Source organism: Sphaeroforma arctica (genome assembly GCF_001186125.1).
Source record: "Sphaeroforma arctica JP610 unplaced genomic scaffold supercont1.561, whole genome shotgun sequence".
NCBI classification, from domain to species: Eukaryota; class Ichthyosporea; order Ichthyophonida; genus Sphaeroforma; species Sphaeroforma arctica.
The window spans coordinates 7,731-34,302 of NW_014039997.1; the positions used below are offsets into that span (position 1 = coordinate 7,731).

At 44.4% G+C, this 26,572-nt stretch overlaps 3 protein-coding genes across 3 annotated transcripts in view; 1 reads left to right on the forward strand and 2 right to left on the reverse strand.

The window, feature by feature from the left end:
* SARC_07238 (hypothetical protein) overlaps positions 1–1,820 on the forward strand; it is an 8,026-nt gene extending 6,206 nt beyond the window's left edge. Inside the window, exons 9-11 of the mRNA XM_014298822.1 lie at positions 701–838; positions 1,281–1,436; positions 1,615–1,820. Of these exons, the coding sequence (XP_014154297.1) occupies positions 701–838; positions 1,281–1,436; positions 1,615–1,716 (396 nt within the window). The 3' untranslated portion in view covers positions 1,717–1,820. The remainder of the gene's footprint in view (positions 1–700; positions 839–1,280; positions 1,437–1,614) is intronic.
* Positions 1,821–16,587: 14,767 nt separating this feature from the next.
* SARC_07239 (hypothetical protein) lies at positions 16,588–17,863 on the reverse strand (the record flags this gene model as incomplete). The annotated part of the gene is made up of 3 exons (XM_014298823.1): positions 16,588–17,199; positions 17,247–17,386; positions 17,410–17,863. The coding sequence occupies 3 exons, from the start codon at positions 17,861–17,863 to the stop codon at positions 16,588–16,590; spliced, it is 1,206 nt and encodes a 401-aa protein (XP_014154298.1).
* Positions 17,864–21,859: 3,996 nt separating this feature from the next.
* Positions 21,860–22,241, reverse strand: SARC_07240 (hypothetical protein; the record flags this gene model as incomplete). The annotated part of the gene is made up of 2 exons (XM_014298824.1): positions 21,860–22,065; positions 22,172–22,241. The coding sequence occupies 2 exons, from the start codon at positions 22,239–22,241 to the stop codon at positions 21,860–21,862; spliced, it is 276 nt and encodes a 91-aa protein (XP_014154299.1).
* Between the last annotated feature and the right edge of the window lie 4,331 nt (positions 22,242–26,572).

Here is a 26,572-nt window from a genome sequence, read left to right on the forward strand (position 1 = left end):
ATATATATATATATATATATATATATATATATATATATATATATATATATATATATATATATATATATATATATATATATATATATATATATATATATATATATATATATTTATATATATATATGTATGTATATGTATATATATATCTCTTTCAAAAGTATCCAGTTGTTATTGTTGCGTCTTTCTCGTTGATCTATCCGTATTGGCTTTTACATATCTTGCAGTCGTGGTGCAAATAGTTTGTGTCTACCCAATCTACAATATGGACTACGTGTGAAGACAATATGAAAGAGTTGTTTTGGTGTGTGATCACTTTTAGTTCGTCAACACATCTCTCTATGCTAAGCGCGCATGTGTGAATCAGTAGTACTCAGGTTTCATACCAAGTCAAAAAGCGATTGTATGTATTCATATGTATGCGAATCCAAAATGTTTACGAAGTAAGTGAATACACTCTTTTTTATTGTACAAGCACTTAACAAATGTTAAGCGCCAGTATCGCATGCATAGCCCGGTTTATTATGCTTATCTATTTTTGCTGTGTGCATCCCTGTTCCTCGCCACTTGTTGTCATTGGTGATGCATTCGTGTCACACCTCATTTTTTTACAGCGTCTATGCTCGATTATATGTTTTGTTCTAGATTGATTTGGTCAGCTTTTCAATATGTTTTGATCATCTCCATACTTCCCTGTCCACAGACTCGTGCCACGGCAGAGGCGTTTAGTCATCAGCAGCAGGAAGAAGCGGGAGCCGAACAACTAAAGGAGAAAGCGCGTGTCTTTGAGTTGTATGGGCCTGCCGCCACTGCTAATATGGTGCTCGATGTTGTACCACAGGTATATCTTGGAGCTCATAAAGAATCTGTGCAATATGGGTGCATGTGATAGTGAGTAATTTATTGTGTTATCAATTTGTCCGTGGTATCAGAGTACATTAAATTAATTTCGTCTGATTTAAAAGATAGCGGGGGAGGGGGGGGGAGTGTTAAGAGCTTCTGTGCGTGCTTGCGTTCGGGTGCTTGTGTTCATATGTGTTTGCACCGGTAGGTGAAGACACGTTTTATCAACATAAATTTGTTCAGATACTGATTGCCTGTGTATGTACGAGTATGCACCCCCGTGTGTATATACATATATGTATTTTGTACACCATACTTTGTCTTAATTTACAACTCAATCGTCGACCATTTGCTAGTGCATTTCCCATTCGCGCACATGACCATGTATCATACACCTGACGATAGTCACTGAACACATACACGCTTCGTACCGCGAGCAGGCGGTTGCGGAAGTGTCCTCTCAACTGGAGCAGGTCGAACGGATCAATATAGTGGGTAGTCATCCAAGTGTAGGGGCAATACCTAGAGAAGTTAGTCGCGTTGTTGCCCAAGTTCCTAAGCTCATAGACCAGCTCACAGATCTCCACGTCACTGAGGTGAGTTGACATTTATTCGATCATGTTGTATAATTCGTTGCACAATGCTAGTGCGGATGCCGATAAGTTTCAGTTGCACATTGTTAAACTTCCAGTGACGCTGCGCCGCAGCCGTGTAGTTTACTAAGTATGTTCTCATTATAAGCGCTATTCCGTTTCTGTTCACAATGCTCCACAGTATATAAGCAACAGTATCAAGGACAACCACAACCTTGCCGATCAAGAAACACGTCAAACACGGGTCCGAACAAATTTCTCGACTTCAACGGGAGACCGGTAGCCTCAGCTGTGGTCTACTGAGGTGTAGACTCTTCCCGTCTCCGAGTAGTACGTAGGATCGTGAGCCTTCATTACAGCAAACACAAATTACACAATAGATTTATCAGAGCGTAAACCAAAACACGCTCTAGCAAATATCAGAAGAGCCGAATGAGGGCCACACAGACACCGCCCATTCGTATAAGGACAGCAATTTAGGCCAAAAAAAAAAATGTCAAATGGGAATACCAAATAAGGTCGCTTGCAACACTTGCATCCAGCACGGTAAAATTGCGCAACTGCAATGGAAGAATTCAAACTGAGTCAAGCAACGACTGGGCGAGAGCTTAGAACATTAGGATCAGGAAAATGTCAGTTTCTTCAGAGTCTGACAATCTCATACAGTCCGCAATACGAAGGCGAGATAATCTCACACACTCCACAATTTATGGGTGAGATTACTACCAATCAAAAAGAGTGAATCAATACACAAAATACGATGTATACAGCCTCATAGACCATACATGGGCCCACTTAGTCTCAATCCACCTACTCGTTGGATAACACAGTCATCGAGCCTGAACCAAAAAATATAGTCATCAGTACAAACGCCAGATAGAGTCCCACGAATACAGTCGGCTCCCAGAGGTGTGAAAGAAGCTTATCACTACAGCTGAAGACAAAAAATATTCTGCACGATGATTATGCTAAACAAGGCGTGTGTGAGTATTTCTCGGCCCGTTTCGGCCGTAGGAATCATCAATTCCAAGTATGTTACGTACCTTCGCGATACTTTACTGCGATAAAATATATCATAACGCCATACAGCGATCGATTCGAGAAACCCGGTGTTGTTTTTTCGTAATACATTTTTTATTGGTCTCGAGAAATTAGAATGTCATTGATTTAAATTGATATGTAGACCAACTGCACGCGAATCCACCCCTGAGCAAAATGCAACATATAAATATGTTGTTGCGTGGAACATTGTGCTAAGACTAAGATTCATTTGATCCTCACGTATATCATTTCCGAATAATTAAACTTTTGCACATTATAAACATCTTGTAGGTACGTCCTATCTCACAGATTGATACCGTAATATTTTTCCACGCATTGCCGGACGAACATCTGACCTCTCGTATCCAATATATCGCTTCAAAGGAAGATGAACGAGTGTGAACTTCTACACCTAAATATTTAATAATTGCTAAGAACAATCGCACAGATATGACAATGTTGAGCAAACAAATCTACAAATGGGGTGCAAAAGTACAACAAATGCATATTTATTTTAATAGCTAGATGCTTGTTCGTATATGACTGAATAGTGTTTTAAACAACAAGAGGGTGAAAGTATATGCACGTGCACATGCAAAATAGGTTGAGTGCACCGTCATATTTGTGGGGGAGTTTATGCATGTTTTAATTCCTTGCGTGCTATCGTTTTTAAGAATATTACGAAGCCAGACAAACTGCTGCTTTATAAGCATGTAATTTATTTTTGAATAATTAATTTCATACTCTATGACTATCCCATATATTTTTTAAAGCTACTGCATACGTTTATAAAAGCCTGTGAAATAAATTATGTAAAGTTAGATATGAGTTTTGATTTCACAACTCTCGGCTGGCATCTGAGGAAAATTGGGACATTGAAAGGTAGATATCATCTTATACAGATTGATCATGAGTCTCTAGAACCACTCTGCTCTTCATCGGTATCGCCAAATATGATTATTGTAAGGACTTATCGTACATGGCTGATAATAAGAATCATTTCGCTACCTTTGATGCTAAGTACCTGGAGAAATTTCTGAACCGGGAATTTGAGCTATGGAGGATTTAGGGCGCTGGTGCTGAATATGTAAAACTGGTATTATTTGTACTTTTTATAACCACACAATACCTTTATTTCTAGTTGTGGCATATTAGTCAACGTTACGGGTGTTACTTCGTCGTGACGTTTGCAACGGAGCATAGAAACCCGTCAGAAATCAATTATCTCCCGCGCAGTAGAACGAGCCCCATTTAGAGCACAGATTTATAGAAACCAAAAGAGGCGATATTCGAAAATTCGAAGCTCAAAACATTCGTTTTAGCCACCACTGCAATCATGTCCTTTAAATAGGGCCCAGTAAGCACTGTGCGTTGTTCCCGGGAAAGGCCACGCATTCAACATCGGCATTTGCTGATCTAAGTGAACGCGGCAGCAAAATAGAATACTATGACACTTACTATCATTAGTAAATCGCCACTGCCCTGTGTAAAATGCACAGAGAGAGAACAAAACCTACTCAAAGACGTTTTCATCATGAGAGAACCGACACCAGAAAGTTCACAGCCGACACGCACAGATATATTGTAGTGATGCGCGTAGTGACTCGCTTTGATAGCTTTGGGTGTATACATATACAGATATACAAACTTTAATCCGCATGCATGTGAATTAATTTTGGCCCAGATGAAAAAGTGTGTGATCGTTTATTCTAGATTTGAGTAGTCTCGACACCATGCCAGTCATTTATATTCTAGGCCGCTCACATGCAGATGCGTGTACCCTTGCCAGTCATCGTTCCAGACAAGACCGCGTGGGGCCTCCACTGTTTCCTTCATACTGGAGCGAAGCCGCATATCTATACAAGAATGAATGAAGAGAATGGTTTTGCTCCACCTTGTGAAAAACACAGACCATACAACTCCTAGTAATATGAGGTCACACATGAACACTAACCAACAAGAAAATACCAAGAGGGGACATGTAATGAGCATAGAAAGCGTTTACCCAGTGCAAGGGACAACGTATCGTCACAGGGAGTCTCAACTTCAAGGTCGCAGCCGGAGCTTCAAATGGGAGCTACCAGTCAACAGAAGAGTATAAGCTATACTCAAGTCTCTATAGATGCCTCTTATGGTATCTTCACACGCCAATGTCTGCTAGAGTTGATGAGAATCAGCATTTAACTGAGACTCAACAACGATGCGGAGTCGAATGGCAAGGTCTGTAGATTTATTGCAGAATAATTACGCAAGTACTGAAGCAGAAAAGTATTAAGCAATAAAGCAAATGCTGACACAAAAGAGAATATAGAACAACCAAGCGTAAATCATATGTGAATGCTTTGCGTAATTTAAATGTATGAGGAATTCCCAAGTGTTAGGGTAAGTACGGGAACCAACCCACACGACATGTATATCAAAGGCGGATATGCTGCTGCGATCCATTTGAATATATATGGGTTCGGGTTTAAATAGTTTGGTCAGGTTTTATTTGATACGTTATAGCAAGACATTCTTTGAATGATCGATAATAGGGGCATTGAAAGGTAGATATCATCTTATACAGATTGATCATGAATCTCTAGAACCAACCACTCTGCTCTTCATCGGTATCGTCAGATATGATAGTTGTAAGGACTTATCCTACATGGCTGACAATAAGAATTGTTTCGATAGCTTTGACGCCAAGTACTATCTCGAGCAACTGGATAAATTTTTACACCGAGAATTTGGAAAGTGCGAAACCAATCGTAAGCTGTATTCTATTTTTTCCGGGGGAAGGGGAGGGAGGGAGGGAGGGGGTTAAGTGTTCGAACTCAGTTGTACCCAAATCACTCGCCTGCTCCAAGCTGAGGTCGGCTTTGTTTCGCCGTTATCCCTGGTTCTGGTGTCGAGGTGCCTTATTCTTTCCAAAGCTGATATTATTTTTGCATATCACCTTTGTTATTTACATTACTAGACCTTTTTCTTTATTTTTTCGCAAATAAAATGACTATTCACTGCTACTAGGTTCCATATTGTCCTCAATTTAGAAGTGCATTCAAAACTTGCTTGTATCACAGCAACAAGTAGTAATTTCGAAATGCACATGGCGTTCACTCAATAATCTCAAGAATGCAGTCCTGGACATATGTATATACAACTACATATCTTGGGCGTTAAAAATAGTATTATCCACACACAGCCACGTCATTCGTAGTGTATATGTTTTTTCTCATTTAGTCATCGATATACGTTCAGCCTTGGTCTGCTTTCCATCGTACTGGAAGTACAGAAATATGGATTTCCTTAGTAATCTTGCAGTGCTTTAATATATGTTTTCTGTTTCAGTAATAAATTATATTGCGACCAAGTGTGTGAACCTGTTGGTTTACATCATTTCACGTGATTGTAGTTTTTCACGTGCGTGGTTTATGATTTTAAAGACGCCGCACATGATTTGGGCCCTTACACACGTTAAAAATATATTTCGCCTCCTTGCACGCACTTTAAATGAGAGGGGGCAACAAATGCTCGTATTATTTGAACATAAATTTACGTATATCCAGCTTCGGGGCATGCACGAAAAATAACGATACTTGCATATTTAAGTATATTGGGTACTTACAACGTAAAGTGCTTCCAAATAAAATTATCTCTCGTGTTGTTTGTCACTTATAGTGATATCAAGTACCTTAACGAGTTTGAAATGAAATCTTTTGCACTTGATGTAAGAATTTCGACTTAATTATATTCTCAACAAGCTTCGTGTTTTTTGAATCGCGCATACGTATTACTACAATCCCACTCGTATTCATGCTGGCTAAATTTGTCGATATAAATTCGCCGCTATTCCCAAACAGTCCACCTCATAGCTTTTCAATTATTTATAGCAGTAGTTAGGCCACATGAGAATCCAGTTACTAATTTCTTAGACGGATGCACGGGGATACGAGGTGAAGATAAGCTGATATGCCGAAAAGATCTTTGGAATACGATGAGCTCAAATTCATGTTGTTTATAAACTTAGAAAATCCTGCTTTCAGGGATAGTCATTTTCACTCATTGCGATCTTCTTGGACATTCCAGCTTATATGTAGAGTCGATGATGCAACAAACTTGAAATTAGTGATATTAAACGTGTCGACGACTAGAAGCAAAAATGTTGCTTAAGATCCATATTTATGTATTCTTGCTCTGCTCTAGCGGTCATCAGAATGATCGATTGCTATTGAAAACGCTCCGCCTACGCCGATGTAGAATTAAGGATGTTCACTAGGAATGAAGCGACTGAGGGGGGGGGGTGATCAGTTATAGACCATAAAAGGATCAAGAAAATTATTAGATCACCTCCCAATATACCACAAAAGAAGACATTCAAAGTATAGGGATACACCGTATGCAAAAGTGTATCGGTACATATGTGCAACGTAAAGGTCGGACGAAAATTGATGCAAAGTCCGCAAAAGGTGGGCAAAAACGAGGAGTAGCAAACGCAGAGCAAAAAAGTAATAAGCAAGTAAATACTTTCTCAAGTGATCCCATGCAAAAGTATGTGCAAATGCAACACAAGTCTCAAATAAGGATGTGTATGCTCAAAATACCAAACCGACTCCATTAGCGCATCATTTGCAACAAAGAAGGACGTCATGTAGAATAGAATTTCTGCGAAAAACAATCCTAGGGCATTAGCTGCTATGCCTAAATATGCACAACTACAATTCTCAGCAGTGTTCTCCTATAGAGGAGCAATAGGCTGCCAGTAGATTTAGGCAGCAGTGCTCGGATTATAAGACGGGAGTATTATCAATTCGATATTTAATTTATACGCACCAAGCAGCAATACAAGTCACCAAGCAGTAATACAAGTCCTACTTGATGCGATCACAGCTTCAAAATAGTGAAGCTTGTTGTCGACAAAGATACACCATAACGAATGGGTTCTCCCTGTAGTCAACAAAATTGAGACTTGACTGCAGTCAAGTAATGACTTGACCGAATTAGCCCAGCGTCCACGGTAGAGTTCCCAGGACATACATTAATATTGTTGTGGATGCATCTGAGGAGAGGCTGGGGTGTGGAAATCCGGGCCTGCTGCTTAGCCATGTTGATGTTCTGTTTGTAAGTATGCGTAACACAAGCAAGGCGATGTCTTCTCTGTGTCCTAGTTAATGTTTTCAATGATGGCGAGGTTGCCAGTTGATTGATGAACCTCAGAAAAGGCGGCAACCTTTCTGTACGTATGTGGATGAGTATTGTTGTTAGTCATGTTACTAAGGTTGTTCGATACGAAATACTGTAGTTTTTGTTAGGCATTGTCAGTTGTTGAACATTGTAAAACACTTCTCTTTCTTTGTAGTGGGTATTCTGGTATTCTGCATCTAGCAGGACGCCCGTCCTTAGCCTACTATGTACTATCGGCTACAAAGATGCCAAACTTATCAAATGTTGATCGAATCTTTTTCTGAGTTGATCTCGTACATTGCTGACCAGTGGACAAAGCAGCAGTCGTTTGCCCATCGTGCAAAGCTATGTTTGTCTGGGTTTAGTGTCTTGAGGGCTACTGTCTAATATCGATATGTATATTTCTAGTGAGCTGACCAGTACAAATGATAGACAGAATTCAAACAAATAATTATTTTTTATTGAAACCCGAGAAGTAATTGTATGTCGTTAGGGTGTGCGCATAACTTTAAATATGAAAGCTCTGATTGATATCGACAACGCTTAGATTCACTCCTGGATGTGCATCTCTTATTAAAAGCGTTTCCGCCTTGCTTCTTCTTCTTCTTTAGGTTTATAAGGTCGTTGATTTTTCTACCCTTTGTTTCATCCTTGTTTCTTTAGTTATCTGACTAACTGTGGGCATAAATGGTAGTATACAAATCCCTGCCCAAGTAGTTCTGTGTAAGTGAGCCAATGGTTGTACCATTTCTTGCGTCTTGGTTAGTAGTTTTCAATCAAGTTCGTTTTCATAAACTAAAGGGCGTGCGACTCGTTAAAATACTGTTTTCGTTTCGATCGTTTGCCTACATCCAATGAATGCACTATGTTCAACAATTTGAAGACGAGAATATTTAAATGTATAACCTTCGAGTGATCAGGTAAGTTTTGCTAGGTTGGGACCAATGATATTCCGTATAGAGGCGGTAGCTATTTATAGCGTAGCGCAAGTTTGTTGTTTCAATCGTGTAGGTCTTTCTTGTACACGAATTCTCCGTGTGTGGAGCGTTCTGTGTGTTTATTTACTTACGCATAGAGTATTCGTGCTTCATGCGCCATTGCGGTTGAAGTTGATACATGCTTTCTTCTCATCTCCTGATCTTGATTCACCCTTGCCACCTCGGCCGAAGATGCAATAGTTTGAGCATATCTTGTATGTGCAGTAGATCTTGCTTACTTTACAGGTGTGATAGTGGCTAGCAGCGTCTCGATTGACGTGCTTTGTAGAACAAAAAGAACACTATCATCAGATCTAGAATAAAACTACAATTAGGTACCAATAATGGCGCACCCCAGGAACAGTCAAGTGATAGGTGTCAAAGGTGTCAAATATACTCACCAAAATATGTCATGTCTAAAACACTTACGTGTGAACGCACATGCCTAGAAAGTGTATGTGCATATATAACCCTCCATATATGGTGGAATGAAGCTACTCTACTTACAAAAAAGTACACAGACACAAGGGGTAAATTACGATGAGACATTTGCACCCAAGTATTTACCTGCTCTCATGAGACTCTCTGTGGTCAAAACCGAATAACGCTCAGTAAAGAGCTTTTAAGTCTGAAATAAGACTCAGTCAGAAAGTGACATTGGGAACGGCGCGTCTGCTATATATATTAATCACGATCCTATGTGGAACAAGACTCTCTCTACCATCGGGTGATGTGAAGATACCCGTGTATATGGTTTCGGATGAGTCATCACTTCTATCTCATTAAAGTCTCTATTCCACTAATCGGTCCGGTCCTCTGGTCCGGACCTCAAATAATCACCCAGGTCCGGTCCTCTAGTCCGGTCCTCTGGTCTGGACCTCAAATAATCACCCAGGTCCGGTCCTCTAGTCCGGTCCTGGATTCCTCTCTTGCAGGTCCGGTCCTCTGGTTCGGTCCTAAACTTCTCTCTCAGGTCCGGTCCTCAGGTCCGGTCCTAAATATCCACCTAGGGTACTTTATCAGCCACACAAAGGTGGAACGTTGAACAGATGTAGGCTGATACGGCCTACCATTACGCAGACTTGGACGAACCGATCTTCATACGTCCCCCAAAAGGCTCCGGTACTGTAGGGCTCCCAGAAGACTTCATTGTGTCCTTTAAAAGAGCATCTACGGTCTCAAACAGGCAGGTCGCCTATATCAAGTTAAAGCTCTTAGGGAAAATATTATTTATTTCAAAAGAGATAAGTTACAATGTATGTACATATTGTATGGCTCTCATAGCCATTGTAGTGGTACGGGATGATCGATGAGAAGAAGTGGTCAGTAAATTCCCATTTGAAACTTGGGCCAAGTGAGTCGACGATCGAGAATATGCGCTTGGACAATTCAGGCCGGTGCTGACAAAAAACTGACACCATCGAGTGTGCCACGTATTCGCTTGCTGACCTACCAAGTAGTGTACCCACCTCTGTGGTACGGATTTGGTCGGCACCGTGTAGTGCCGTGGAATGGGATAGTGCAAATTACGAAACACCGAGTAGGACCAGGTTATCCATCATAATTCGGTTGAGGAGCGAGGTTGGGGGTAAACCAATGCCGCATCAGACCATGGATACACTCGGCATGTGCAGGTTGGCCTGGATCGGAAGTATCATAGGCGGAACCAACAAGCGCGATGACCAAAATTTGGAAGTAGTACTTCAACAGCGTGTTTAGCCGGGGAATGAGGAACATCTGCTGATGTGTTAGAGACGGGTGGGGGTACTGGGATTGTTCTGCATGCCGGAGAAAGGATCCAAGGTGTTCGTGGAGGGTCCAGATGCCGTGGAAGTCGTGGCACTCCTGTAATTGCTGGAGGAGGTCAGGGCCAATGGGAGCGTCGGATTAGTTGTTGGATGTGTAAGTTTCGGTCTATTAAGGCGATATTAACGCCTCAGAGTAAATAAACGCTTAGGGTAAGTCTAAGTATATCAAAATTTAAAAGTAAATAACCGAAATGAGTCTTTTAGTAAAGTTAGGTATACCTCGTGAAAACAGCAATACTCTGAGGGATTGTGAGGCTGAGACATTGCCTATATATAATCCTCTCAGTACTGTTTTCGCCCAGACATTGCCTATATATAATCCTCTCAGTACTGTTTTCGCCGAAGGGATTTTATTTAGCGCTTCGTTGTCGCTCTATTATATGTTTCGTTTGGGCGAATCCGAGAGACTCATAAAATCCTATCTTTAGAAAGAAAAGAAAAAAAAGAAAAAAATACTCTTGTTGTGCGCTGTAAATGTATTAATAGTGCGCTTAAGTTTTGCATAAGAAAACTACTGTCAAGTGATAAAAACCTAGTTTATTCGCGTTCAGTCTAATATACGTGTTGTTACTCACGATAGAACTGAACTTATATTATTGTAAGAGCTTCCTTTTATACGTAAGCTCATAACTGTGTAGCTTAGTACTAAGGTTCCAATGCATCACAATAAAGAGATGTAGTCCAACAAAGGTACAAGTACTTGCCGATCCCCTCCCATCTCCGCCTCACTAGGGAAAAGGCGACAAGGCATGCATGTGGCACAAGCTTCCTTCCTCCACGTATGCCTTATACACCAATGATGCGTGCCTCCATAGGTATACATGTGCCTTGACACACATATACTGAATCTGATCCATCTCTCACTTACTAGCACGTGCTGACATGCGCTACATAGCTTCCCTAGGCCTAACAGGCACACCGTGCCCCTCCCTATTACGTAGCATTGCGCTATACAACACGCGCCAGGATGTCATCGCGTAAAACATGAAGACTTGGAACTGTAAACCCTCTAACTTAGGAAGCTAAAGAATAAACTAACTAAAACCTAAGTTTATCCTCACAAACTTGGTTTATCCAGCAGTTTTTAACCAAATATTTTAGGGAGACATTTGCATCCTAAATTTACTCTTTCAGGGCCAAAAGTGACCTTGCTCCCAGTTTAAGGGCTACTGCGCCTTACACGCCTCTCGGATGTGGCCAACTAAAATGTGAACATAAAAGTTGCAAAAGCCGACACGTAGTAACCACAAACAGATGTAAATCATGCACACAGCCGTGTACCAACATCCAAATCACATCATAACCGGCCGTAAAAGACCATGGAATTCAACAAGGCCGCCCTCATTACACCACTAAAAGGAACTGAAACTGCACATAAAAACAAAACAAGGGATGAACCTCAATCACCCATAGTAATCACTTCCATGCTGTATGCAAAGATGAATCACAGCATCACCAACAACTGCTATATCCATCACCAACAACTGCTATATAGGTGAGCGTTTCCTTCCAACAATCCAGTACATCACGTACAATTACTGAACCATTGAGCGCACACATGACTTACTATAGGCGCACCCTCTATGACCCTCACCCTTGGAGCGAAACTAGCGAAAGCCAGGTGTGACATAGTGATGCAAATGACACCTGGATGGAGCCATGGATGAGTGCGGCGTTCGACCACGACCCCCGCAATCCCCCAGACTATGTCCCATTTCAATGGGACTCTACTTACAGTCATGAGGGCAACCTCAGGCGTTATACGGCCTTCGAACACATGATGGAGAAGACATATAGACAACATCCACCCGTACCATGGTGTGCACGCGAAAACAAAGGGAAGTATCACGACAATGGAGGAATATTTCGACTTGCAGCACTATGAGAGGATCTATCGACTGAGTCGGGCCCAACGAGAGCGCGACAGCAAGAGGTAAGTACGGTGCAAACGCAGTTGTTTCTTTTTGAACGTGACCAAATGCATGACTGGTCCATCATGTCCCGTAACCTCCGCGGGACGAAACCACCGAGCACGTAGTTTGTGATGCCCTACGTCGCACCAGAAGCGGACTTGCGTTCCAACTGGAAGTAGCTGTGTATCTTGGCGTGATTGGTTAGCATAATGCTGCTGCTGCATGCGGCGTCGTATCATCCAATCGGAGTGCTACACGATCTCTCACTAGTGCACTCAAACCCTGATTCGAAACCAACGTTTCACCTATCTTCCGCTGCAGCGAACCCCTCTGGGGACCATCATAAACTCTGCCCGTGTGCAGAAAAAAATGGTGAAAAGCCCGTCTGAGGCACCACCGTAGCATTGTAGGCAAGCATGGCAACATAGATGTTAGCCACCCACTCATGGCAAATGTCTGTGTCATCCATTTTAGATACCCATTTACTAATGGTGCGAATGGCCCTTTCTGCACGGCCATTTCCCCCATGATGGCCAACTGACGTTAAGTGTACATGGCTACCCAAATTAACACAAAACAGGTCAAAAACAGAATTGCCAAACTCCGTGCCGCGGTCGGCCACAAACTGGAGCGGCACACCCCACGGTAAGATCTGTTCACGAACAAACTGAATGACACCTTGAACGTTTTTGCTGGATTGAGTAAATACTCTGACAGCCAAAAGTTTGGACGTCTCATTGACCGCTACTAACACCGAACACTCTCCTCCCGGTGCTTTGGGGATCTCCAAGAAGTCCATCAACCAGTTGACAGAGAGAACCACAGTGCGCTCCGGTTGTTAAAGAAGCCCCAGTGGTTCCGTTGGAGGACACCCATGCATCTGGCAAGGGCCGCATACACGTCCAATCAACCGTACCTGCGGACGCAACCCCTCCCAACCATCGACCAGTTGACAGAGAGAACCACAGTGCGCTCCGGTTGTTAAAGAAGCCCCAGTGATTCCGGTGGAGGACGCCCATGCATCTGGCAAGGGCCGCATACACGTCCAATCAACCGTACCTGCGGACGCAACCCCTCCCAACCCAGAACGTCCCTTACAAGATGTTGCAACAGTGCCTGGGCAGCATGGACATATGCTACATGCAAATATTGCAATGCCTTCACCACCTGAGCCCCTGACAGCGGCACCCCCCACAGAGAACGTGACGGGCACGCTAACAATATCGGCCAGGGGTCAACGGGTAAGGGGATGGCTGGACGAGTACGTTTCGATGGCGGCTGGTGACTGTCAGCACCGGTTATCGCCTCCACCGGGCCAGACTCTTCGTTACTACCACTGGGCGGAAGTACACGTGGGCGAGCAGGCTCAAGACTGTGCCTCCCTACTTCTCGAGACAACATCCGCTGCTCGAAAGACACATCCGCCCCGGCTGCAACGACTTGCGGACGTATCTCCCCTTTGTCCAAGGCCTGGGCCAGAATAGTAGGGTGCATCTCTGGGTGAGACACAGCCAGCCCAATGACGGCAGCCGCAACCCCAGGAAACACTCCTGTACGCACACCTTTCCCGCTAATCATAGGAGAACACACAAGTGGTGCGTTACTAGGCAAAGGGCGAACTGAAAGCAACGAACTCTCACTCGGCAACGCCGTCACCGGAGACACCGCTAAGGAATCACAGCGCTGCCATAGATCAGCGGAGACCTTAAACTGCCGAGGCCCTAACCTGCACGCAAGGGTGACAAAAGAAGGTGGACCAGTGGGTGAGTGTCCAAAACGCGAGAAGATACCCTCCATACGCGGGATTACCGTAGGCTCATCCGCCAACAAGGAACACAACTGCAGGAACCAAGCCGCCGAGGGCCAATACGGACATATCAACGTGCACCAGGCCTGGTCTCTCTGCGCCTTCTCAAGGACAGCTGTCGACAGAGTCCAAGGAGGGTTCATAAACCAATTAACGGTAGGGTCGCCCCAGAAACGTGCAAAGACGCCACCTTGCAAGGTTGGCGAGCAGTAGTAAGGCAATAGATTGCTGCCTGGGAGTGCCAAACCGTTCGCTGTGTGGGGTCCCCACCGCTTTTCCAAGCGTCGAAAGTATGCCGACGTCAGCATATATTCCTCCGTAGTGGGTAGCTGGACCAGCGGGTCCGCCCATGACACTCGGAAGCTCACTCTTTGTCCCTGAACCTTGAGAATAGGGTCAATAGACACACACAGACGCGATAAAATGCCTGCCACCGGGGTATCTACCCCAGGCACATGGATTTTTTCTACGTCGAAGTCTCTCAGAACGTCGTAGTAACGCCCCATGCGACGCCCTCGTACATCATCTGGAAAAGCAGCACGGGCTTTGCTGAGCATCGCTAGAAGGGGTTGGTGATCAGTACATAAGCGGATCGGAAGAAGAGCTCTTCTAAGCACCCGCGAATTCTTCTTGATACCATACACTAAGGTAAATGCTTCCTTGTTTGTAATGTGGTATGCGAACTGAGCAGAGTCGTACCTAGATACAAAGAAGCATACTGGGAGTAGGACTTCATCTCGTAGGACAGCTAATTTCCCACCTACCCCAACCGATTCACAAGCATCAGCGTACATGACCATCTACTCCTTAGGGCGAGGTTCGACAAAGACTGCACAAGACTGCAGACATTCATTTAAGCACGCAAAGGCCTCACGCTGAGGTGCTGCCCACACAAATTCCACCTTGTCTTTGAGCAATGCTGACAAAGGGGCTAAAATACGTGCGAAGTTGGGTATGTAGTCGGACCACCACCCCACCGTGTGGTACCATGACTCCAGTAGGTCCTTGGAGGTAAGCTCTTGCAGTGATAGCAATGCCTCCAAACGTCCCAAATCGATCGTTGATCCTCGATAATCAATTAATCGGCCCAGGATCACTACTGGCTTCGTATATTGTGTAATGCTACATTTAGAGAGCCTCAACTGTACTCCATATTGTGCACAGCGAGCAACTAGTGCCAACAAACATGTCCAGTGCTCCATAGGATCATCGTGTGCAAAGGATATATCATCGATATACCACATGATATCCATAAGTCCAGCAAATACATCCCCCAGCATCTCTTGGCAGCGACAAGATGCCTCCTTGAGACCAAAGGGCATTCCTACAAATGCAAAACGGCCAGCTGGAGTTACAAACATAAGGTACTTCCGAGACGCTGGAGCCACACGACGTTGGCACAACCCCTGCCCCATATCTACTGTCATCACCCAGCGCTTGCCCTTGAGCGTTGATAGATATTCTCTTTCTGTAGGTATGTAATGTGGCTCAGCTCGAAGTTGTGTATTCACCCGCTTTTAAGTTGATACAGCAGCGCCAGTCATCTACTGTCTTAGGAATGACCCCAGGTTTCTTAAACACTAAGTGCGGTGCTGAACACAATTCTGACTTATCGATGCGCTCAATTAGCCAAGCATCTATCTTCAACTGGAGTGCTTCTAGCTTCAAAGGGTCCTTGTCAAAACAGCTGACGTACTGCGGGATGGCATCCTCACTCTCACTAATCACCAGGTCAGGTAAGTTGAGGAAGCGCAGGGCCAGGTCAGCTAACAGTTGTTGCAACACCCCTTCCGTTGCCCCACATATACTAGCTAGATCCTTGATGCCTTCAATGCCTAGAGGTGGATCCTTCTCCTCGTCCCACACCTCATACTCTTGCTCCTCTGCTGCCCACTCAGCTGTGCAATAACGTTTCGGTTCTCTAGCCAGCACACGCCCTTCTAACACCTCTTCTGTCACCCCTACTCTTTTCTGCAGCGTCTGAAACACCGCTTGCTCTCCACTGACACTACCGGTATCTGTCACTACAGTCCCAACCTCCTCTGCCTTACCCATCAGTTCCAGGTAGGCAATTGTTAACTCAGCTTGCGGCGCCACACAAAGCACACCTTGCTTCCACATCAGGTGCCACTTATGCTTTTGTAATGTGTTGTATCCTATCAGTAACTCACAGCCAATTGGTACTTCTGTGACGACTAGGCAGTCTATCCAGTGTTCAGCAGTGTGACCACCCCAAGTAACCACCGCTAACTTTACTCTTGTAGCCCCTAGCGGCTGCAGCAACCCCATGTCCCCTACACCAGTGAACACTTCACCTTCGTACTGGTGTACTTTGACTTTTAACTCGGTTGCAATTGTTTGAGTGATTAAAGTAGGTGTAGCCCCTGAGTCCAGATAGATCTTAACCCAGCGTGAACCTACCCAAGCACCTGATACCCCCGCAAGTCACTCCTGTCCCGGGGTCACGAAGTTAGTGGCACTTGCCACCACCGACACCTTGTCATTGCTCTTGTTGCTTACTACCGCATCCTTAGCGCCATCCTTAGATACATGCTTCAATGCTACTACCACAGCCGCCTCATCCCACTTTCTCTTAAGCGCTTCCTTTTTCCGCTTCTTGAACTTCTGCGCAGCACCTTGTGGGACAGTTCTGCTGCTGGTCTTGGCAACACAGTCTCTCTCAAGATAACTCGCACTTCCGCAGGAGTGACAACCAGAGTAACGATCCGAGCCCGGTACCTGCCCCAAGGCTCCTACCACACCTCCAGCACGATTGCCCTCTTGTGCGGACGGCCTTCTTACTAGCAGTAAGTCACTCTGGATTTTAACAACCAGGGGGGGTTCACCTGCTTCATAAGCGCTTTCTACCGCCACTCTATCTTTCTCTAAAGGGTAGCAAGCAATGGCAAAGTTTCTTAAGTCCACTTCAGTGGCCTTGAGTTTTGTCATGACCTCTTCCCCAAACACTGGATATCTCAACATCGTCTCTATGTCAGCTTTGACAAAGGTGTCTGCTAGCACTGGTTCCACCAGACAGGCCACCGCTTGAGCCCTTTGCTTTGATAAGGTGTAGAAGTTCTCGATGACGGCACACAGCCGCTCACCTTCCACAACATCGTCATTGCTAATAAGTTTTTTTTAGCAGCAGTCATTAGGCTATTAGCCAGGGTGTCTTCCTGTGTACCTTCAGTGGCACCTGCAGTAGTCTTCTTGGCCTTTTCATCTCGCACCGTCAGGTTCCAATCTTCAATTCTCTGAGCACCATACCCCCATTGAGCCACGAGGTCCAGGCCGCAGTAAGTACAGCTTTGAAAGCATTGAACTTAAATTCCTTAGGATACACTACTTTCAACGCATGGTCATTCGATATGGATTCTGCTAAAACCTTAAGTTGGGGCGCAGGATTTACCAACAACATTCTCGTTGTTCTTGCTTCCATCAACACATAAGCCATTGTCCATTCCGTAGAAACCAGCGGTGTAGGCACCGCCGCCTTCACCTTGCTCGATAATTCCTCCTTCAGAATCTGGTGCAAGATAGCATAAAGATCTGTGCAACGGGTGCCATTGTCATAGACATCCTTGGCGATCCCACCTCTGTCATTCTGCATCGTCATACGGACACCATTCCAATCCACCAGAAATTCATGACGAGATGCTCCATACTTCTGCTTCCCCGCATAGGCTCCAAACCGGCCCTTGGCTGCATCTGAGATCGACATTTCAATATCCCACACTATTAATTGTTGTATCTATGAGTACGTATATTTGTTGTGCGCTGTAAATGTATTAATAGTGCGCTTAAGTTTTGCTTAGGAAAAACACTGTCAAGTGGTAAAAACCTAGTTTATTCGCGTTCAGTCTAATATACGTGTTGTTGCTCACGATAGAACTGAACTTATATTATTGCAAGAGCTTCCTTTTATACGTAAGCTCATAACTGTGTAGCTTAGTACTAAGGTAACAATTTATCACAATAAAGAGATGTAATCCAACAAAGATACAAGTCTTTGCCGATCCCCTCCCATCTCCGCCTCACTAGGGAAAAGGAGTCAAGGCATGCATGTGGTACAAGCTTCCTTCCTCCACCTAAGCTTATACACCAATGATGCGTGCCTCCATAGGTATACATGTACCTTGACACACATATACTGAATCTGATCCATCTCTCACTTACTAGCACGTGCTGACATGCGCTACATAGCTTCCCTAGGCCTAACAGGCACACCGTGCCCCTCCCTATTACGTAGCATTGCGCTATACAACACGCGCCAGGATGTCATCGCGTAAAACATGAAGACTTGGAACTGTAAACCCTCTAACTTGGGAAGCTAAAGAATAAACTAACTAAAACCTAAGTTTATCCTCACAAACTTGATTTATCCAGCAGTTTTTAACCAAATATTTTAGGGAGACATTTGCATCCTAAATTTACTCTTTCAGGGCCAAAAGTGACCTTGCTCCCAGTTTGAGGGCTATTGCGCCTTACACTCTTGATGTCCATAGTTATTGCATTAACCAATAACTTGCCACTTATCAAGAGTTACCGACTTAGCCTTCATCCGACTGGCACATCTGGTTGGCTGAACGGAGAATAAACTAAGCAACGCTAATAGTCCTTGGAAACCTATGTTCGGTTGAGCCATCTCGTTACCGAAGTATTCAGATATAAATAGATTTGGAAGGTAAATATAGTTCTATTAATAGAACTAGAGCAGATCTTATATTTGGTATTTTACTGGGGCCTTTTTTTGGCCTTGTCCAATTATCTGATATATAAAATGGAAAAGGTATTTAATTAATAAAAACCGTTAAAAGCCATTTAAGAGTTTACGTACTTTAAGAGTACGTTTATATTACAAGATTCTAATGTGGAGGCCCGGCTTTTACAGATGCAGGCAAAGTGGCTGGTGGTGAATTTGTAGCTACCGGGGCAGGCAAGGCAGAGATGTACGTAATCGTTCCAATCATAGCACAGAGTCGGATTGGTGTAGGTTCGAAGCAGCGGTTAAAGCTGTCGTGTCTGGCTTTGTCTCGATTTGAGGTTGGCGGTTAGCCCATGACCAGTTGGTAGTAGTATTGGTGCCGGGCCATTGCCGCGATCTCTTTGTTGGACCAGCGTTTCGTTGAGTTCTTCCTAATGTCGTCACAGCGTCGGCGGAGGGCTACATGGTCGGGTGTACGCCCGCCCATGGGTTTGTGTACAGTTTTCAGGTGGGCATAGATACTGTACGGGAAGCACAGTGATGGTTTGTCGTGGGCCCAGGCGGGTTGCGTCAGAGGGGTGAGTGGGTTTGTACTGGCTATTGAGTAGAGTTGTATTCCCAGGCAACCTCCGAGGTAGTCCGCGAAAGGTCGCGCGGGGAACAGGCCACAAAAGTGGAGTAAGTTTGTTTGATGTTTGATAAACCTAGGGTATTTAGTGCCCGTGATGATGGCTGCTGCTCGGATGAATGCTGAGTTATAGCGCTCGAACAGGGGGTTCAGCGCCAGGCAATAGTGTTCAGGCCATATGTAGCCGTGGATAGGTGAATGTTTTGAACAGCACCAGTCGGTTGTGGGAGTGTCACCAGCTGAAGCTATGGAAGCCATAAGCGCAGAAAGATACCCAAGGACAATGCTGCAACCAGGGATTCCATATGTCTGGCGAAGTTGATCCCTGGTTCTCCGTGAGAGAGTGGGAACCTCAGATATTAGGAGAGTTTAGACTTGGCATGTGTGGGCGGCATCTTCAGGGAGAGGTAGCGTGTGTTCCAAGGTGCGTCTGCGAGCGTCGGCGTGATAGGCTCCCCATTTATACGGAGGGTTGGTGCCGCGTGTCGCAAGTCGGTAGATCGTACTCGGGTTTGATGGCACCCTGTTCGAGGCCAGATTTGCGTCTCCACGCATGAATGTCGTCTAAGAAGGGCCGGAGTGGAACCGGTTGGGGGGCTTGGATCCGTGTGCCGTCGACAATTAAACTAAGGAATCCATGTTGATAATAAAGAGCTAGGGGCCAACGATTGAGTCTTGTAGGATGTCATTCGTTCAACGGAATAGAGGCGAGAGCGTGCCGCGGTATGTCACTCGGGTAGGGACCTTTTAAAATAGCGCGCGGAGACAGTTGATCTAGTTTTAGGGCATTCCAGCGTGGCGCAGGAGTACCATATGCGTGGGAGAGCAACCTTATCGTATGCTTTGGTAATATCCAAACATACGTCATTACACTCCTCTTCCGACTGTGTCTCAGATTTCATGGCGGCGAGTGCTTGGGTAAAACAGGAGTATCGTGATTTGAAGCCAGCTTGGATAGCATGGATTGCAGAGCCGGGGTGGCTCGTAATCAGCTTAATGAAGCACTTTGCGTCTGACTATTTGAGTTAGCGTGATAGGGCGGAAGTCGGCGGGGGAGGTGATATCTGCATCAGCCTTTTGGGGGGGGTGCGCTGTCAGGAGGCTGCAGTTCAGGGATGCAGGGAAGGTACCCGCCTTCAATAGCTCAGTGAATGCTTCGGCACGGAGTCTAATCAGTGGGCTATTGGCGTCGGGGCGTCCTAGTGGCCTGCGTTCGGTGGAACGCTCCACTGCAGCCTTCAGGAGGAGGATGTGGATCCCGTTGGGATAGCATAGTCTCCATTACATCGTCGGGGTGTATGGCAGAAGTTACATCTGGCAAGGTTCGGTATCCGGTGGAACCACGTAAGGGTTTGTTGAGTTGAATAGCTTCTCAAAGTAGCCAGTGTCATCGGCACCCAGTATGCAGGGTTGGCGCGGAGACCGTCGTTGGTACGCAAAATCTTTAAACATGTGAGTATGGCTTTGGGCGGTCAGACGTGGGCGGAACGAGGGGTTTGGCAGCCGCTAGACCCAGTGTCTGTTTATGTCGTAGTCCCCCGAAGATTTGTGGGTTACCGGCATAGCGCCAGATGCGGTCGAGGATCCGTAGCAGCCCTTCCACTCGTCTGTACAAAGTGAGATACGACCGTAGTAGGTTCTGCTGCGCCCGGATTTTGGCTTGGAATAGTCGCGCGCGGGATTTGTTGCGTAGGTGATAAAGTCGATGGCGGAATTGGTAATATCCATGAGAGGGGAGGCATTGATCCGGAGGTGACACGTAAACTTCGATAGATATTTCTATGTCTTAAACTATGTTATATAAACTACGAGATAATTTAAGTCAGTTAGGATTTAGCAGTGGTAGCTTGTGTAAGAATGATCGGGACTGCCTCTTGGTAAGAGCCTTAGTATCCTCGATCACACAGGACGTACCTCTAGCTGTTCTTTATTGAATAATTTTCACTAGAAGTACTAAGTGTTCATGACCACATGTCTAATTTATAGATAGACATAAGAACGTAAGTCAAGTTAATACATTAGCTAATATAAATAAAGTTCCATCTGAAGAAAAGTTAAAAAAATTGTCTAATTTATAGATAGACATAAGAACGTAAGTCAAGTTAATACATTAGCTAATATAAATAAAGTTCCATCGGAAGAAAAGTTAAAAAAAGAAAAAGACTTATTGGATTTTGGAGATTGGCGGGAAGACCAAATCCTGTAAGTAGTAGTTCAGAGATTATAAAATTTAGCTTATAATATCCTACATAATAGAACCAAGTAAATGAGTCATACCAAATACTCAGGCTATTGGAGCCATCAAAGTGAATTTAGAACACTTTGGAAATATTGGGGAAAAAACTTGTATTAAAATATTTTAAATACAAATAGAAACCAATGTGTTATCTCATTTGATCTTGATATTTTTGACTGACCGGAGGCCGTATTTCTACAGGCGGCATTGTTGGCATTTGTTGGGGCCGATGCATTTGTTTCGTTGGAAGTATCTGGTGATTGAGTTCAAAGATGTAGTCACCACAGATACCGTAGTCCGTCAGCTTATAGGTCTGGAGGGTGGTGGAGGCGGTAGGCCGGTGATACGCATGCTCTGTACCAGTTGAGCCGCCAGCATAGAGGTAGTCCAAGTGTCACGTATTACGCAAGGTAGTCTCGATCGTGTCCATACGTAGTCCGTGATTTGTAGATAGTCATACCTCTGGGCTTGAAGTTGAAGTCCCCCCAAACGACGTTTGGTTGGAAATTGCCAATCTCGGGGGAATTCATGTATTGCCTGACGTCTACTTCGGTAAGTGATTTGAGTGGGAGGCAGAACACGGCTATATGAACGCCAAGAACACAAAGAACACCGCGTACGATGAGGAGTGTACAAGTTGAAATTTCGATGAGTGTAGGGTATTGTGCCGTGTTGTGTGATGTAGAATATTATAGAGTGTGTTCCAGCATATATTATTAAGAAATGTGGTGTTATGCCAGGTTTCAACCACACACATAACACACGTAACGTTCAAACACTTATCTGTCCATGTTGAGTCCTTGTAAATTGAAGAGCGTCATCCTCATTGGTCCTAACACTGTTCATCTTCGGTCAACACTACTGGGCTCTCTTCCTTATTATTGTCAGCCATTTCTATATAGTTGCCTGTCGCCAAAGAGTCTGTCGTGGAAAGTTGAGGCTGCGTATGTATTGGTATCCATCATGTCTGATTGTGTCGGGAAGACCGTTGGTATGTGGAGTCGTTTAGGCTGCCCACGTACACTCGCTGGTATTTTAGCGTTTGCCGGGATTCGTGCGCTAGGTAAAAAGAGGTTTGCATCATGTTTTGCTTGGTATGCCTTCTGGAGACGGTCCGTAGTAGATCGGAGGATGTCTGCGGTAGTGGAACTAACAAGAGAAATTAACAGTAGAGCATTCATGCTGCGGGCAAGCCTTTTGGCACTCGTTCATGTGTGCAGTGGGCCTCCTGCTTGGTGCGGAGATAGTAGATTAAAGCTGTTTTCGTAGCGTCGGGATGTTGTTGGGAGTGAGGGTTGATGGTTTCATCAATTCGCCATTTCCACATAAGTGCTGCATGTCGTTTCATCTGGGCGACAGCGTCGCTAGGAACACAAAGGCGGACAAAACTCGTGAAGCTCCTGCGGCGATTTGATTGAGAAACCGGTTTAGACGGGAGATACCAAAGAAAGTGGCCATGGGGTTCACCAAAGCGCTTCTGACCCCTGCATGTTGATTATCAATGAGTCCAACTTCTGCTGCATAATATTGCTTTGCGTCGACGATATGATCATTTGCGGTAAACGGGCGTGCCCACGTACAACAATTCAAAGCAATCATATCCAAGGAATTCAGCTGCAAGAATTCAGGACTACCGAAATGGCTACTTGGCGTGAGGGTGCTATCAAAAAATGACTCCATCAGCCTCAGATAACTACATACCTGAGGCACTCACCCCCTTTGACTTTACCGATGCGCACACAGCGCCAACATCGGCCAAACAAGATATTCTAGATGCCAACGAAGGTAGCCATTACCAATGCCCATACCGCCAACTGATCAATACACTCCAATATCTCGCAATCCTAACGCGCACAGACATCTCCTACCCGCTCAACAACCTAGCTCGATATATGACCAATCCTTTTATGGGACATTAGATCGCCGCTATTCATATCTTGATGAGACAACACTACCGTTTTTAGAGGGCTGTTTCGACAAAAATAACACTATCATCAGATCTAGGACACAACTACAATTCGAAACCAAGGTTGGTACACTTCAGGACAGCTGTCAAAGGCATCAAATATGCTCACCAAAATAAGTCATGTTTAAAAATTTACGTGTGAACACACATGTTTAGAAAGTGTATGTACATATAAAATCCTCCAGATAGGGATAATATTAATTATTTCAAGAAAGATAAGTTACAATGTATGTACATATGGTATGGATCTCATAGCCGTTGTAGTGGTTCAGGAAAGATCGATGGGAAGAAGTGGTCAGTAAATTCCCGATAGGGTAGAATAAAGTTACTATACTAACAAATACTATATGGTTCTATATCTCCTAACAGTCTTGTGGTCGTCTTAAAATAATATACAGTATCGATGCGCATTGTAGTGTTGTCCAGGTGTTCATTAGTCATACTCAACTAGGATGTGGTATTGCATGCGTATGTAGGACGCATAACGCCCTTGATCGTAGAGAGTTTTACAAATTCATCTTGTCTTAGTTTTTCTTCACTGGGTCGGGTTGAGGAAGTACCAGAAGTTCAGTTGCTTCGGTGTCTTCCTGTAATAGCCGGGCCTCCACATTAGACTCTATGTTATAAACGTACTCGTAAGCAGTACGTATACTAAAAACGTACTCTTAATAGTACAAGGAACCTAAGTTTCCTAAATGGGGGTTTAATGGTTTAATTAATTAATACCTTTTCCATTTTACATATCAGATATTTGGACAAAGCCATTAAAAGGTCCCAGTAAAATACCAAACATAAGAGTTGGTCTAGTTCTATTAATATAACTATATTTACTTTCCAACTTTATTTATATTTGAATATTTCGGTAGCGAGATGGCTCAAGCGAATATAGGTTTCTAGGAACTATTAACGTTACCTAGTTAATCCTCCGATCAGCCAACCAGATGTGCCAGTCTGATGAAGGCCAAGTCGGTAATTAAGTGGCAAGTTATTGGTTAAGACAATAACTAAGGACATCAAGAGTGTATCTTTTCTTCTTTTTCTACAGATAGGATTTTATGAGTCTCTCAGATTCGCCCCAACGAAACATACCATAGTTTCTAATAGAGCGACCACGAAACACTAAATAAAATCCCTTCGGCGGAAACAGTACTGAGAGGATTATATATAGGCAATGTCTCAGCCTCACAATCCCTCAAAGTATTGCTGTTTTCACGAGGCATACCTAACTTTACAAAAAGTCTCATTTCGTTTATTTACTTTGAAATTTTCACGAAACTTAGAATTTACCTACGCGTTTATTTATTCTAAGGCGTTAATATCGCCTTGAGAGACCGAATCTTACACATTTAAAAGTTAGCAAAGGTATTAATTACTTAGACTACTTAAGTGTAAAGGTAGATTACCTACCACACAAATTTTCTTGTCCAAGCTAGTCCTTGAGAGACAAGCTAGTAGTCATAAGTTAAGATTATGACCAAGAAAGACAAAACTCCTTCTAAGAAGCGTAGAGTTGAAAAGAAGAAGATGGAGAGAGAAGCCGCTAGCGCTGCCGTAGAAGCAGCCGCCGCCGCTGCCGATGCGTTTAACCGCACAGTAGCCGAAGCACTTGCCTCCGACAATAATAGTCAACAAGACAATGCTTCAGATAAGGATGTAGCCACTCCGATTAAGGAGACTACTCCCACTGACAGAGCCCGAGGGCCAACTATTGCCTCAACTTCAAAGCTTGCATTTACGAAGCCAAGAAGTGAGACAAGGGACACGTCTCACGACGACCCAACCAATTCTTCTGACGAATCTCAGAAAGAAAAGTTCCCAATTATAAGGGAGTCCCCAATTATAGGGGACAAGGACAATTCTCAGAAGGAACCTATGACTGAACCAGATGAGGAGGCAAGCTCAAGTAGCAAACCCGAATCTACGTCCGAGACTACTAAGCCAGCGCGCATAAGTAAGTTAATTACTGAAAACACTGATCTTAAGAATCAGTTAGCCATCCTTATGAAAGACTTGACTGTTGGACATGTAGATCGATTGTATAGATCAGAAAAACCTACACAGCACTTACGCGAGCATGTTTCTCCGGGATTACTGAAGCCCTACAGAAGTGGACAAAACGTCGACAGGCAATTACGCCCGAAGAGCGTAAAGACTCGAGCGCTACACCTGTGGCATATGAGCCAAATGTGCTCAACGTATCGATACCTTACGAGGTACTACCACCAGAACTTCAGGATAATTACTCGCCTGTTCTGACACCCGGCCGTGAGTCACCCGTCCTTGAGGGTATTATAGACCCAGAGGCAGGTAGAAATACTCCGCCACCTTTACCCAATTGGAATGACAATCGTCGAAAACCAGTTAAGACTGGGTATGTCATCCAGACGCACGAATCAACTATCCGAGGGACAGAGCACCGAACGGCCTCGACCATGGATTTTACAAGGGGTAATAAACACTCCCGTAAACGTGTTAACGAAGTCGAATTTAATCGCTTCGATCGCACAGCATTGCACCAGCCCGCAGAGGATTTCCACTCTGACGAGGTGACCGAACTTAACAAATCGGTCGACGATTACACCATTAAAATGGAAATCGCCCACGATGCGCATCATGCTGATGATGTATCATATTTTGCTATTATGATTACGATCAAGCAAAAGCGCATCGATCAGCTACTTCAGGCCCAACGTGGACAAGACCACAGGGATAACCAGAAGTACAAGGGACATATCAGTCGATTAAGTCGAACAAGGATGCCAACAGCAAGCAGGTTGAGTTTATAAACAACCATGACCTCGACACGCTAACCCGTACGCTTAATGCGTTTACGGTCATGCTGGAGACGAATGATATCGCTCCCCAGCAATGGATCGCCGCTTAATGCAGACGTTA